This window comes from Saccoglossus kowalevskii, chromosome 18 (genome assembly GCF_978046115.1).
Source record: "Saccoglossus kowalevskii chromosome 18, keSacKowa6.1, whole genome shotgun sequence".
NCBI classification, from domain to species: Eukaryota; Metazoa; Hemichordata; class Enteropneusta; family Harrimaniidae; genus Saccoglossus; species Saccoglossus kowalevskii.
In genome coordinates, this window is record NC_140658.1 from 9,098,333 (window position 1) to 9,115,671 (window position 17,339).

Sequence of the window (17,339 nt, forward strand, 5' to 3'; positions counted from 1 at the left end):
CATGGGTACATCAACATAACATTGTAAGCTCCTTGGTATAGTAACCAATGACTTCTAAACATATGTTGGTGGATCCACTTGCCAATATTGTTATTTGCAAGTCCATAGAACTGATATGCATGCGATCCATTGTCTGATTGCTTTATGTTCTGTTGACTTGAAAACAGATCTCTAACCGTTGTTATTCGTACATCCAAAGAACATCTTAAGATCCATGATATAATCTTGTTCATGGAATGAATGTTGGTATTTCTGTTGGTGAACAATTTGACCCCTAGCATTTGTCTTAATGGTTGTTTGTAAAACCACAGAACTAATTATGATAGTCATTCTAAATATTATGGATTTTCTTAATATGCATTCTGTTGGCTTGCAAATACCTACCCACCTTTGACCATTGGAGTGATTCTGCTTTGGTCCAACGTGCAAAGAGAAGATATATCCGAGCTGTATAGATATCATGATGCAGGTACAGTAACTCTTTATTCTTAATCACATGTCATTATCTACTTGAAACTGATGTACTGTAAAATGGATAATTTTCACTGGGTTTAAATTTCACTGATTTAGCATTTCAGGCATATTCAGCGGGTTTTAAATTCACGGTTTTATCATTTAGATAACGTGTTCCATGCTCAATTTGACTTATTCACTGGGTTTTAATTTAGCACATTTTTCAGTCTGCGAAAATGAATAATTAACCCTTTTACAGTACTAAGTGCCTGTGACATACACAATTCTACTGGTTAAACACTTGTCATTTATAACTAAATCACCTCTATTAGCATAATGATAAAACTGTATCAATGCACAAAACTAGATTTCAATATTAATATAAGCAGGCTAATGATTATTACTAGATAATAGTTGAAATGTCAGCATAGTAATTGGAAACTCCATACATTTCTAAATGGTATAAATAGAATCAGTAGTGCAGTGTCATCATAATAACGCTAGCATTATCAGTTGAAATGTCAGTATCTTATTGTCCATTATTGTCTTATTCCGCAGTGCATTATCGTGAGAATTAAAAACCTGTAGTTAATGATCCTAGTAATACAAAAATGTACTAGGATGATGGCATAGGGTATCATAATATGAGGGTATTACGAGGATACATGAACACAGTACAGCTGGAGTATCGAACGATGCGCAGACAAGGTCGATGCGCGTAGTACTGTCTGAGTGCATACTTTGAGGTATTCTCTTAATAACTTTATTATTATACACCTTTTCTTTCCAAGGATACACCATGGAAATGTCAAAATGAAAAAATGTTTAGAACAGAATCAGCGAACTTCTTTATGTTGAATCCGGTCACACTCTGGTGGCAGCCATGTTGTTTTTAAGTAAAGAATGCTTACACGCGTAATCATTTCACATTTGGAATTTGCATTTCCTAATATGGTAGAAAAAAAGCCCCATAAAATAACGCAAAATAATGGCACGCTGTAACTTGTGGTGATACGGTGACAGAGTATAATAATAAACTAGATTAATGAAACTTCGTTGTATATTTCACACATCACTGCAAGTAGATCCCAGACTATATAATAAAGAGTTGGCTTTATATAGCCTTGGTAGGTTTCACACGAGTTTACCAGGCTATTAAACACTCATTGTTGAGTCATTGTAAAGCTTTAATAACACTATTGTTAATCGGTATGCATAGATGACCTGTATGGTTTTAGAATAGATGTGACAAAATTTGTATTTTTTGTGATTTCCTTTGAACTGGACAATGTAAGATAACAACATACCTGATTTTAGTAAGGAGTTAGCAGTACACCAGTTAGCACAAATGTCAGCTATTAATTGATTCCCATGCTGAACACTTGTTATTCCGACATGTAATGTTTGATATTCAACAATGTATAGTACAACCTGCCATGGTAGCCATGCATACAATTAGGATCTGACTGAATACTTAAATCACTGATGTAGTAAGTTAAACAAAACAAAAAGTTAACTATTATAATTACTATTTTTTCCATCTCTCAAGTCTTTGTCATAAAATCATTGCCACTATTGTGGTTTACAAAATTATTATTTCTACATGCAGTCACCAATATTTGCGTAGTCCGTTAGAAACAATGCTTTTCCAAACTATGTTTATTTGTGACCCAGTCCTTTCCTTACAAATACCATTAAAACACATAACTGAAAAAAAAAACGCGTCAATACAAAGTATATGAGCAAGGGTAAATTAATAAAACGTACTTGACCCCTTAACTTTTATTTTAAATAGTCATGTAAAACGCAGATGACATTTGAATTGGCCTGTTTCACGTTTACTAATAAGTTGAATCATAAACTTTCTTTGGAGTGCTATACAAAGAATGTATAATAATAATACCTAACACTGTCAAATGATTCAAGAGACCCAAATCAGAAAGCCTTAGCCATTTTGTAACTTTGTATTAAAAATATTATTCTTGTTTAGGGTAATAAATGTAAGTCATTTGATCAACGAGTTATAGCATTCATACCATGGAGAGGTGACTCTCACTTTTTGAATTGGTGATAAATACATACATAAAATACAAGCATATAATGTTTTTTATACAACAACTAGTATATTGCATTGGAGTTATGGAACTTTATTTCAATAAAATACTTGACATTGTTCATATAGTTGTTTTATCGTGTATTTCCATGCCATCGTTGTTAATAATCTAATGGATTTAGAAACATTAACTTGTGGAATCACAAAGAAACTGATTATGTAGTTCACATCTGCCTTAGCCGGGTCAGGCGTAAAAGCCACTGTCTTGTTGACACTTGATTATAATCTGCACAGAGCTTTGTCATTGGCCGCGGTGCACAACCAATTTAATTTGCTATTCTCCCCAAAATTGCTTTTATTATAAATTGTTTTGTACACAGAACTATGTATCAGATCGGAGATATTTCAGGTTCTACCTATGGTTAGATTTTTCACAAAATTCTTTTTCTTACACATTACTTGAAATATGACGTGTATGTATATTATGTGGTGATGAAGCATAATGAAACACATTACATTCCCCATAAATTATAACCTTTATTAATCTGACTACCAAAAAAATTATACATTAATAAATGCAATTATGCATAAATCATATTAAGATGATCACTACTATAAATTATGGGTTTAACCATTTCGCCACCTGATTTTCTCAACCCAACCAGACTTTTTCACCAACAGACAAAATTAGAGTAAATTTTCAATTTTTTACTTCAAAATTTGGCCCAATCTTCCGAAGGAAAGTGCTGACTATAACCAGGACTATTTTGTGAATTTGTGACAAAATAGTTAATGAGCAGATTACATTTACAGTTAGTTACCGTACTCGACCACGTTATCGCCCAGTGTCAGTGCGTAATTGTTGGTAAACTACGCTTTGACAATGACCTGTTAATAAAAGTAAAATTCAGTAAATATTGCATGCCATATTCAGTTTACCAATAAAAAATTGCTAGTTACCATTTAAAAAAAAAAACTTGTTGTTTATTTGCCGAAATCAATTCCTACAAATCGTACTTCGACATCGATAATTCACTTCCGCATTGCGTTACCAGAAAGTCTTCTGACATTTCTGAAGAATTGCATCGGTACAACACAGCATTTTGATTGGATAATAACAGACTTGACCCATTAGGTCAAAGGACGTTAATGCAGGTCAAATGCAAATACATCATGGTGGAAAGCTTTTTATTGAGAGTTTGCGTATGATCCGACACATACGTCAGTGGCGATAATGATGAAGATTTTGACTTTGGCTGTGTTCCAATAGACTCAAATATTTTTAATCTCGTAAATTCGGGTGGTAAAGTAATTAATATTGTAATAAAATGTGCGTATTTGACCATTCTGTTTCATAATACCCCACTAAATCTGTCACACGGTGAATTAAAATTGTCATTTGCACTTTTTTCAGAGGGGGATGCTTGAGTAAGCGCCCACCCCAAAAAAAAATCATGATTTTATGAGTTGAGGACCCTGGGCGCTATCGCAGTCGAGTTCGGTATTAGAAACTCTACTGCAATGTTTAACATATCAATGAAATTAACAAGAATATTGGTTTACCACATCATTTAAATGTCATGATTAGAAAAACGAATGTTAAATGTTACAGTGTATTTCTTGTATATTATATTCTTAGCCATTGCTTTGAAGCACATATGAACAATGCATTTTTTTAATTGATTCTAGAAATAAATAAATTAAGTTCCTTTACTAAAGGCTGTCTATATAAATGCTAATTCGGTGATTATACTGCCATATTTTTAATCAAATTCTGAAGATCTTTTTTCTACAAACATATAAATCAGGTAGCAAGAAAGTGTAATTTGATCTCAATAAAAAGGGATGACAATACTATTTTGAAAGACTTGTCAAACAAACACTTCAACACTAAAAATTCCTTTAGTTAGTTTATCATGAAATAGATTAGACATTAGGTGGATATTTGAAAATACTGTTGAACATTACGAAAGTAAAATAAAAAGCATACGAAAATCAATGAAAAATAAACATACATACACACTGTTTTTGTGATTAATTCTTCATGTGTTCAAGATTTAGTTCCTTGCTATCCACATCCCCCCCAAAGAAAATCTCACATCAGTTAATAACAGTGATTATCAACATCTAAAGTATGTATCGTCAATCGGATGAGTAGCTTTGTTGTTCAACTACACTTACGGTCAGCGTCTTGTAAATGTCCTGATAGCAAAGGTGGAGTGTGGCTGTTGAAACGGCACGGATATTAGGTGCAATTAATAACTTGTACCATGACAGTCTGATGAATAATAAATGCACACACTGCTTCTCCCTGTTTCCCGTGGAAAGATATTATTTTAATGAACACAAGGAACTCCATTCAAGTACATTGTCATGCCTATCATGAAATGACTAATCTATTCTCCAACCAAATCCCTCATAGAGTAGTACCTCTTAAAAAGCTCTATCTTCAGAAATGCCCGACAGCAACAAGTGTGTTATTTAATAATCTACATATACTGTATGAAAAAAAAACTAATCTGCTTATGACAAAATAATGTGGATGTTTACAAATCTATGTTAGAGAAAAAAAAGTGAAGTTACAGAAATAAACGCATGATCGTAACAATAGTCCAGATAACCAAGAATGGTATAAATGGAATATATTTGGCCAGGGTTGTACACTTACACATTCTGTCGATCAAATTACAACATTTCTGCATGTATTTCATTAATCTTTTAAGATAGTTTGTGAATATATGTAACTCGTCACGATCGGCGCGACCCTAACACTTGTTGACACCATTTTAATAACCGTTTGTGTGAGTCTGCAATGTTTTTATCAGCAGGTTTCTTTAATTGGGCTTTTATCTTCTGTGAAATATCCAACGAGATAAGATAATCCTTGAAGATACCATCTATTTGGCGTTTCCATTCCCTAACTGCCACAGCATCAACCCCATCATTCACAATAATGGTTTCGACAACATGTGGAAAGAACTCAGTTAGGATATTTGCTGTATTAGATTTGCTTGACACCAAAGTAGGTACACCTGCAGCGATGGCTGTCAGAGTTGTAATTGTATCCCCAGCATCTACAAACAGATGCGACCTACAAATTTCTTGTAGAATCGCACCAGTAGAACCCATAGAAGGTGTGATAATTCTCACATTACTAGATGTTGCTTGGCTCTGTAGGAACTTCACAGCCTCTTTTTCAGATGGCGTGCCTCTGAATTGCCAGACTGTTTTGGGGGGGTGTGGTTTCCATGGTAGCACACGAGGTCTACGATCATCAGCCACTTTTCCAATTGCTCTGGCAATGTGTTTATAATCATGAAGAGATTTTAAATTTGGATTCTGGTGAACAGATAGAACTTGAATGCCCCTCTGGATGTCAGGAGCTGCAGGTGACACTTCTAAGCCACAATTTGGAATCATGTTCAGTTGAATAGAGAGTGATGGGTATCTGCTATGTACATTTGTCATGCCTTGGCCAACACACAAAATAAGATCTGCAGATTCCAACAATTTTGATGATGGCATTAGAGACCCTTCTGCAATAGAGTAGATAATTGGTACAAATTTGGCTTTTGGGAAAAATTTGTTTCTGATATCCAGTGCAACATCTGCAGTTTCCCCCACGTGACCAAACACAACTTTTATTTCACTGTAATCGCAAAGATGGGGAAACGTGATTTCATGTCGCATCAACCAATCTAGGCTTGGTTTCATATTCTGAATTGATGTTGGTGGTTTGGGTAATATAAGTTCAGCCCTATGGTTTTCAGCATCTTCAACCTCAATTGGACTTGCTTCCAGTGCAGTACAACACACTCGATAATGTTGATTGCATAGTAGGGATGTAATTGTTTTCTGCATTAGTGTCACTAATAAATCATCATATCCCATCGACCATTGTTTTCCAACTATCAATACATCTCTTGCCTAAAGTGAAACAAAATATTGGAGACTGATAAATATACAACTTATTGGAATGTAAATATCAATATGTATTTGGAGACGCTCGTTTAACCTAAAAATGTAATGCATATCTCTTGTATAGTCTATGACATATATTTTGGTTCACACTGCAGGGGTCGAAATACTCTGGTGCACACTGCACTATGCACATAGATTATTAGCTAGTGCAAGTAAACTCAAAATATAATGTGCACGCTGTGCATGTAGAAATTAACACATTTTCTCATTATATTCACTGAGCCTAAATTAAGTTCAACCAATATTGTAAGATAACCCCAAAAAAACAAATTCTTACATGATCGAATAGATCGAGAACCTGTAAATTTTATTAAAACTTTAAAATTGGTGGCCATGCATTTCACAACAAGTTAGTGCAGATAAATTTCAAATTCAACGTGCACACTGTGCATGCAGGGGAAAAATTCTATTTCAATCCCTGCACTGAAGCAGATTGCTATTTTTAAAAAGACGATTGCAATTATAAAATTGTTCAATGATTTACAAAAAAAAAAAATCTATAGCATTCAATAATCAGTCAACATGGTTATCAGATATGTTTATACTGATGCTTGAATGCCTTTGATTTTTTTTCTTAATTGTGCGAATAGTAGCAAGCAATAACTTACAACTGATGAATCAATTCCTTACATTTCATTTATTGGACTACCGTTGCTGTTTATCATGCTGTTTTCCCATGGAAATCAAAGCTAAAAGATCGCACTACATTATCGGTAAATCTCTCTCGTGTTGCAGTTGCGTTCACCATGAGGTCGCTGAACTGTTATTAACATATTTAAATGAGCTATGTAATTCAGACATGTGGGCACCATCCAGCATTTTGATTGGTTAATTAGCGACTTGACCTATCTGGTCAATAAACACGTCACGTGTGCATTCAAAAACATGGCGGATATCGTATCGTATCGACATGTGACTGAATCATTCGCTTACGATGAAACTAACTAATTTTACTTGCATTTCATAACAATTCAACGGATTTAATTTTCGTGCATTATTGTAATCACTACTGAATAATAATCACCAATTTCAACTCTTCGAAAACACTTGTGAACGCAGAACGGCCGGATTGCGCTACCGTTCTGTGATCATTTGCTACAAAGCAGTGCATTCGTGTTTGTTTTTATTTGAAACTTCTGTTAAAATATACTTTTCGTTACCAAGAAAAATAAAAAAATAAATGCATATTACATTAAATATACTGAGTAATTTTTTAGCTCCGCTGTCGAGCGGAGCTTATCATATGAGTGATTGTCCTTCGCTGTCCATCGTTGTCTGTGTCAATGTTTTATTTTTTCAACTTCTTCTTGAAATCTACTAGCCTGAATGCTTTGATACTTGGTGTATATGTACCTTGGGTAGACCTCTTTTAGGTTTGTTCATTTCATGTTGATATCTTCAATTCTCTAATTTTGGGAAAAAGTGAATTTTTTCAACTTCTTGTTAAAAACTGCCAATTGCTTTGATATTACATATATAGGTACTACATGTGGAACTCTTTCAGATTTGTTAATTTCGTGGTGATATTTTCAATTATCTTATTTTGATGATTATTTTTGTCATTTTTGGTGAAAAGTGATATTTTTGAATTCTTGTTAAATACTAATGATATCTTCTGTTAATTAATTCAAATGTGCATTGGTAACAGTGTAGCTATCTCAGCCGACAGGCTGATTGTTTATCATGTAGTCAGTTTTTTTTGATTGACTAATTTTTCAACATTTCGTAATGCCTATTTTAGAACCAAAGTAAGTCCTTTCACTCTTCCCTGACGCCTATTCAAGAGATTGTGTTGTTTGTTTTGTGTATGTGTTGTGGGCAAAAAATTACCACGCCCATTTAGTGATTGCAATATGTACGTAATAGAAACCGCACTCGAACTTGAGCTTTTTGATCCCAATTTTTAAATTGATACATTTTAATATAAACCGTGGTTTTTATTAGGACTTTAATGGTACTTTGTCTAGTTATCCATAATTGTGTATTTATATCGAACACTACTTGGATACAATACACCATTGTCCTATATAACAAATTTGTCTGTCTGCCAAACTGTGTGTTCGACAGTTCATTGGGTTGTTTTTATAGGCGTATTTACGATTTTGGTTCCACCAATCCAATTATTCCAACATTATCTCCAGCCTAGTCGTCTCTCGGTGATATTGCAATAATTGTGCGTGAATATCCTCGTATGTATCAGGAACAATGGTAAACATTTAACCAAAATTCAACCTGTTCTCTTCCAAATGACCTGCCTGTTATTATAATGTATGAATATATTATAGTAGTGTCCAATCATTAGGTGGTAGTAAACCGGTTATACATTCCATTGGCAGAGTGAGTGTAGTCAGATTAAAAGGTGTATTTGTAAATGTATAGTACTTACACGTAGTCAAGTCAACACCATCACCAACACCATCATGACCATTCTCAATAGCAATATCTAGACACGACTTTCCCATCTACAAAATATAAATTTACTTTATTAATGAAATGACACCTTAATTATATTACATGTAACTGTATTGAAGGCAGTTCTTAATGAAAAAAAAGTGCATCATGCTACAGTTGCCATGACCATTATCAGTTAGCATGACGTAATAATGTTCTGAAATAACACTAAATCATTCGTATCTCAAATGCCTGCTGAAACTTCAGCTCAGACATTCAAACTTGTACCCAGTTGTGAGATTAGTTGACCTCTACGTTGTGCAGTCGTAAATTACAACTTCTTTTGAAGAACGAGCTTATGTAGTGTATATCCTCACTGGTGTTAATGTGTTTGATTGCTGAGAGAGCTGGGATTGGCAATGTAATACAATAAATGAATATTGACTGGTTTTAAATTATATTTATTGCATAATGATAAACCAAAAATGATAATGAGGCCACAGTAAAATTCTAAACAACAAAATTAAAAAAAAAGACTACCACTTATATGTATGATGCAAGCAAACATGTATAGGAAATCAAGCTTAAAGATATTTTATTATAATATGAAAAATACATTATCCTAAGACATAATTTACCACTTTATTCGTTGGAATGATTATTCAAATATTGTTACAGTAGTTGTCTGATACATTTCACATCACAACCTAGTCTATGAGTGATGTTGTGCCAGGCGGGTGATATGTTGGTTGCAACAAATATGTGAACAGAATGTGTCTAGTGCAGATCAAAGTTTTAAAAAATGTTCTATTTCTAATTTGAGTCATTTTTGACTCCCATGTGCGAAGCACATAATTGGGAGTCTTTGCAGTTAGTGTGTCTGTATGTGTGTCTGACTGTTCCACTGCTATCTCAAGAACCATACATCGGTTTTTGATGAAACTTGGTGCATAGATGCTCTGGGCCAATGCGCAGATTTGATTAGGTTTTGGTAAAAATCCATGCTCGTTAATTACCTAATTTGCATGATAATTAGCTAATTTTTAGCTGTTCTATGACTGTTCCACTGATATCTAAACAACCACTCATTGGATTTTGATGAAACTTTGTACATACATGCTCTGAACTAATGCTAGGTTTTGATTAGTTTTTGGTAATAATCCGTGAATACTAATTACCTAATTTGCATAATGATTAGTCAATTTTCGGTTTTTCCACTGATATCTCAAGTACTAATCGTCACATTTCAATGGTACATACATGTAGATGTCATATGACACTGCACAGACCTGATAGTTTTTATGGTAATATCAGTACATATTAATTACCTAATTTGCATAATTAATTAATTTTCAGCATTTGATATAAGTAGTGAGCATTACATTTCAATGAAACTTGGTACTTACATACTCAAGGACTATGCAGAGATTGATTGTTTCCGATAAATATTTGTGCATATTAATCACCATATTTTCAGCTTTTCCACAGGTATCTCAAGTACTAATCATCGCATTTCAATGAAACTTGGTACATAGATCCTTTAAGACTATGCAGAGACCTGATTAGTTTTAGTGTAAATAATTGTGCATATTAATTACCTAATTTGCATAATTAATTTTCAGCTTTTCTACTGATATCTAAAGTACTAATCATCACATTTCAATGAATCTAGAATTATGCAGACCCAATTAGTTTCCGGTAAATATTTGTGCATATAATCACCTAATTTGCATAATTAACCAACTTTCACACTGATATCTCAGGTACTATACATCACATATCAATGAATGTACATGGATGCTGTAGGACAATAGACAGACCTGGATAATTGTGGGTTAAAATCTGTATATATTAATTACCTAATTTGCATAATTAACCAATTTTAAGCTTTCACACTGATATCTAAAGTACTAATTATTCCATTTCAATGAAACTTAGTACAAAGATGCTCTAGGACAATGTACAAACCTAATTAGTTTGGGGTAAAAATCTGTTCATATTAATTCCCTAATAAGCATAATAATTCATAATTTTTTGGTTCTAATCACATTTCAATTAAACTTGGAAACATAGATTTTCTGTTACATTGCGCAGACCTCATTAGTTTTACACTCAAATTTGTTCATATTAATTTTCTGATTTGCATAATTAGTTTTCAGCTAAGTAATTTTGAATTATATTTAATGTGTCTCCAATACTCTCAGCACATAGGAGTTCTTTCTAAGCTTTCTTTGATTATTAAATTACAGTATACAATGTGTAATTGTGACAAACGTGAATGGGTAAATTCAGGGGGAAGATGGGGGGGTGGTGAAATAATGTCTCTGAGATTCTGACCAGATTCTCACAGATTTTGGCTTCTAATTTGGAAACAAATTTATGATCTATATTTTCGTTTGTAAGATATTGTACTAAATAATTATCTACTTACAGTAGATGTAATGCCTAACTTCCTAAATATTGTTTTACATCATGCGATATATGGTTGTGTCAGGGTTTGCCTCTGTACAGGGAGATGATGTTTTGGCTGTTTTCACTGGGCGCACCACCGCCTCAGTTACGCAGGCTGGACCTCCTCAACCCTCTTTCTTTTGAGGATGGAAGGAGTAGTCCTGGTGCTTCCGGATCCCACTGACCAGTTGGTACAGGTGACACCTACGAGCCAGTTTGGCTTCTGCCAAGGGCGAGCAGAAAGGACCCCAAGCTGAGAATACATACCTACCAAAGTCGGTACCCACTGGCCAGAAGTAGCCAGGCAAGCGTTCCGGGGGAGGGAAGAAGGGCGAACCCCCCTCCCCCGAAGGGGGCATCTACCCAGCCCGCAGGGGAAGCAAGTTTGATGCTTCCGCTTGCAATGAGGTAAATGGGCATATGTTTGGCGGGAGGCAGAGTCTAAACCTATCGACTTCCACTGGCCTCTTGGGATCTTACCTCAGCGGAGGAGAGATCACCCCCGATGTGGAACTGCCGAACCCACACATCTTCGTCACACTGATTGCGCCAGTGGATTGTGGCTTGGAGGCAGCGCATAACCGATCCATGGACTCTCCAGGTGGTGATACATGTTACAAGATCCCATTGCAATCTCCACCCTTCTGGCATCAGCCCCCAATCGGGGCGCTACCTGGGTCGGAAGATGCAGGCCATCCCTCTGTTGGCCAGGCTAACAGTATGGCTAACACAGAATTTACTACACTAGTTGGGCTTCCTAGTGAACCGAGCAAAGTCCCTCTTCGGCCAACACAACAGTTGGTCTTCCCGGGCATGGAGTTCGACACGGAGGGGGGCTTAGTACGATCATTGCAGGCACGTTTCCTAAGCGACCTAGCCGGATGCCAAGTCAGCGTTTCTTCTGTGTCCCTCCGAGAAATGATTGCATCATCGGAATGATGACCTCAGTTCGCAGGGTAGTTCTTCCAGGCCGTGTTAAGCAGCCGTTACGCAGCCGTTATGCAGGTCAGCTTTGTCACCCACCATTGAGAATTCTCTGGGGACGAGGCTAGCCGGTTGTCCTGCTATTAGGGGACTGGTTACTGCTTAATCAGAGGCCTAGATCCCGAACGAGGGAACCATCCAATTGGGACTTGTTGGTTGTGTTGTCCACTCTAAGCGTTGGGCTGAACTAGGGGCCCTGTACTTCTAGGACGGGTGTGCCACCTTTATGGACTATCAAGTCATGTCAAAGACACAAATCAGGTTCCTCGCCAAGAATAAAATCCCAGGACGCGATCCACAACCGATTGTCATCCCCCGACTGGCAATATTGTCAATATTGGTTCGTGACGTGAAGGAAAATCTTGAGGTCATGGGGCTTGAAAACTCTCTGCCTAATTTTAATACTCACCTCAGTTTTAGCATGTATATCAGCTCCCAAAGTAAGACATTTTTCCACTGCAGCAATACCACCATACTGACATGCATAATGTAGTGGTGTATGGTCCCCCTATAAAATATAACAATGGTCATATTGTTCATTAATAGCGTAACTACTACAACTGAGTATAGTATGAGCATTCTCTGGAGATGACATCAGTGGTGTCTTTGTGTAGTTTTTTGTGATTATATCTTGTATCAGGATTTGAGATATTACTATTTGAAACACAATTATACTCATTCTAGATAATGTATTTCCATTTCACTTAGGCACAGAAAAAAAGAAATTGTAATATGTTCTCATTGAGTATTACCTTGTCTTTTGCTTCCAAGTCTAATTGTGCATCAACTAATTTTTGAATAACAGTCACATTACCTCCAATAGCTGCACTGTGCAAAACAGTCCTGTTGTTCTAAAAATTGGCATAAAATAAATAAGGAACATGTATTGTAGTGATCTTTTTTCGTCTGATGTCACCAAATTTTCCATCCATAGGAAACGCACATTCAAAATGCATGAAGGATAGTGATAGGATTACAAAGTGTTTACTTGGTGTATAGTGTTACATGATTCCTTATCTCTAGCTCAGTGATGAAACCATCTACTGTCGCACATGGGCTGGGCAGTAACATGAAGTGTGTAGTGTTATATGCCCACATATATTTAGTTAAGTGATGAAACCAGCCACTGCTACCATGTATTGTTTACATGCGGTGTAGTGTTATATAAACACTTATCTCGAGTTTAGTGATGAAACCAGTCACTGCTATCATGTATTGTTTACATGAGGTGTAGTGTTATATGAACACTTATCTCTAGTTTAGTGATGAAACCAGCCACTGCTATCATGTATTGTTTACATGAGGTGTAGTGTTATATAAACACTTATCTCTAGTTTAGTGATGAAACCAGCCACTGCTATCATGTATTGTTTACATGAGGTGTAGTGTTATATGAACACTTATCTCTAGTTTAGTGATGAAACCAGCCACTGCTATCATGTATTGTTTACATGAGGTGTAGTGTTATATGAACACTTATCTCTAGTTTAGTGATGAAACCAGCCACTGCTATCATGTATTGTTTACATGAGGTGTAGTGTTATATGAACACTTATCTCTAGTTTAGTGATGAAACCAGCCACTGCTACTGTGTATTGTTTACATGTGGTGTAGTTATATAAACACTTATCTCTAGTGATGAAACCAGCCACTGCTAACATGTATTGTTTGCATAAGGTGTAGTGTTATATGAACACTTATCTCTAGTTTAGTGATGAAACCACCCACTGCTAACATGTATTGTTTGCATAAGGTGTAGTGTTATATGAACACTTATCTCTAGTTTAGTGATGAAACCAGCCACTGCTACTGTGTATTGTTTACATGAGGTGTAGTGTTATATGAACACTTATTTCTAGTTTAGTGATGAAACCAGCCACTGCTAACATGTATTGTTTGCATAAGGTGTAGTGTTATATGAACACTTATCTCTAGTTTAGTGATGAAACCACCCACTGCTAACATGTATTGTTTGCATAAGGTGTAGTGTTATATGAACACTTATCTCTAGTTTAGTGATGAAACCACCCACTGCTAACATGTATTGTTTGCATAAGGTGTAGTGTTATATGAACACTTATCTCTAGTTTAGTGATGAAACCAGTCACTGCTATCATGTATTGTTTACATGAGGTGTAGTGTTATATGAACACTTATCTCTAGTTTAGTGATGAAACCAGCCACTGCTATCATGTATTGTTTACATGAGGTGTAGTGTTATATAAACACTTATCTCTAGTTTAGTGATGAAACCAGCCACTGCTATCATGTATTGTTTACATGAGGTGTAGTGTTATATGAACACTTATCTCTAGTTTAGTGATGAAACCAGCCACTGCTATCATGTATTGTTTACATGAGGTGTAGTGTTATATGAACACTTATCTCTAGTTTAGTGATGAAACCAGCCACTGCTACTGTGTATTGTTTACATGTGGTGTAGTTATATAAACACTTATCTCTAGTGATGAAACCAGCCACTGCTACCATGTATTGATTCCATAGAGTGTAATGTTATATGAACACTTATCTCTAGTTTAGTGATGAAACCCGCCACTGCAATCTGATTAAAATCTGATGTAGTGTACGGGCTTTAATTATTTTGGCTATAAACTTATTTTAATTTTATTTTTCATTATATTTGTTATTAATGCCCTTTTATTTTATTTTATTATTTTACTTTGATTTTGATGATTTTTTTAATTCCGCCCTACCTACATCTGAGCCGATGCCTACGTAACGAGATTTCAACGAGACCCACTATCGACGATTTTAGTCAACGAATCACAGACCTCTTTCTATAGCGCACATGATGACGTCACCGGGCGGAGTCGGGTGGCAAACACTCAAATAAAATGGCGGATTATACCGACGTTAGCGATCGAGAATAACACGGCTTTACGGTAAGTTTATCATTGTCAAATGCAACGAAAGTCATTTTTATGTTAATATTGTGGCTCGAATGGTTCGACTTTAGATCGTTATTTTGCATAGTTATTCTGGGAGTGACGATTTTGTTTCCACCGTTTCGACCGAACACCAGTGTCTTTTTCCAGTCGCCTGCCCTGGAGACGGGTGATGTTTTGTTGAAGATCGGGCCAACATCGTCTACGGTATTGAAGCCGTAGCTGTAAATATTCGTCAAATTGTATCAACATTTTGTACATTATACAATAACTCTTTATTAAAGTAATTGAGCTGATTTGGACTGGAATAAAATATTTTTTATTTGGAACACATCGCAATTGATCAGGAAATATATGTTTGCTCCAATTTTCTGCGTCGATGCCGTGGGCCGGTGACCGTTATACAATTTAAAATCAGTTTGCATTGTTTACTATAGCTGTTTACAGTGTTCTAATCATTACGATTTACTTATTTTTTGCTTCCATTCTAGATACTTATGCTCAGTGATGTAAAATTGAAGCGATGACTGAATGAACGAACCTTGGCTGGCGAAGATGTATCTGGAAGTGTACACATTTGTTGGAAGTGAACAAATATTCAATGTAATGACAAAAATTGTAAAATGCTGTGGAATTTCTTTTGCAAATAAAAATATACTAGCAATTTTCTATTAATGGTTTATTCAAGTGGGCAAAATATAATGTACAGAAAGATTGCCCGTATACACTGAAAAGTAAGCAACCGACAGCCTGTATAAAAGGGGGGCTGTGATTGGCTGTTACTTACGCGAGATTTGAACGGGACTTACATAGGCGTCGGATCAGATGTAGGTAGGGCAGAATTAAAAAAAATCACAAAATCAAAATCAAAGTAAAATAATGAAATAAAATGGCATTAATAACAAAAGTAATAAAAAATAAAATTAAAATAAGTTTATAGCCAAAATAATTAAAGCCCGTACACTACATCAGATTTTAATCAGATTGCCCGCCACTGCTACTGTGTATTGTTTACATGAGGTGTAGTGTTATATAAACACTTATGTCTAGTTTAGTGATGAAACTACCAGCCATTCTTGCCATGTGTGAGTGCACCATGTACTGTTTAATTGGTGTATATACAATTATATGACTTTCTAAGCTTAGCTCCCATTTTTTTAACCAAAACCTGCATAACATTATTATATAATTTTCACAATAAGTGTATTGTTACATGAACTGTTTATCAATTTTGATACTCACCTCAGTTCTAGCATGTATATCAGCTCCCAAAGTAAGACATTTTTCCACTGCAGCAATACCACCATACTGACATGCATAATGCAGTGGTGTATGGCCCCCCTATAAAATATAACAATGGTCATATTGTTCATTATTAACGTAACCACTACAACTGAGTATAGCATGAGCATTCTCTGAAGATAACATCGGTGGTGTCTTTGTATAGTTTTTTGTGATTATATCATGTTTCAGAGTTTGAGATATTGTTATATGAAACACAATTATACTCATTCTAGATAATATATCTCCACTTCACTTGGGCACAGAAAACAGGAAATGTAATTTGTTCTCATTGAGTATTACCTTGTCTTTTGCTTCCAAGTCTAATTGTGCATCAACTAATTTTTGAATAACAGTCACATTACCTCCAATAGCTGCACTGTGCAAAACAGTAGTGTTGTCCTAAATTGGCATAAAATTAGCATAAAATAAATAAGCAACATATACAGTAGTGATTTTTTTTCGTCTGATGTCACCAAATTTTCCATCCATAGGAAACGCACATTCAAAATGCATCAATAATAGTGATAGGATTACAAAGTTTTTACTTGGTGTATAGTGTTACGTGATTCCTTATCTCTAGCTCAGTGATGAATCCATCTACTCTCATTATGTATGGGCTGGGCGGTATCATGGAGTGTGTAGTGTTTAATGAATCCTTATCTCTACTTCAGTGGAGAAACAAGCCACTGCTACCATGAAGTGTAGTGTTAAATGACACCTTATCTCTAGTTTAGTAAACGAAACCACCCACTGCTACTGTGTATTGTTTACATGAGGTGTAGTATTATATGAACACTTATCTCTAGTTTAGTGATGAAACCAGCCACAGCTACTGT

At 35.5% G+C, this 17,339-nt stretch overlaps 1 protein-coding gene across 1 annotated transcript; it reads right to left on the bottom strand.

Annotated features, from left to right (window-relative positions):
* Nucleotides 1-6,271: 6,271 nt before the first annotated feature.
* Nucleotides 6,272-17,110, bottom strand: LOC146731531 (uncharacterized). The gene is made up of 7 exons (XM_085493325.1): nt 17,066-17,110; nt 16,804-16,902; nt 16,462-16,560; nt 13,066-13,164; nt 12,723-12,821; nt 8,874-8,949; nt 6,272-6,433 (listed from the first exon to the last, which is right to left on the bottom strand). Exons 1-7 carry the CDS (start codon nt 17,108-17,110, stop codon nt 6,387-6,389), a joined length of 564 nt encoding a protein of 187 aa, XP_085349451.1. The 3' UTR covers nt 6,272-6,386.
* Nucleotides 17,111-17,339: the final 229 nt, after the last annotated feature.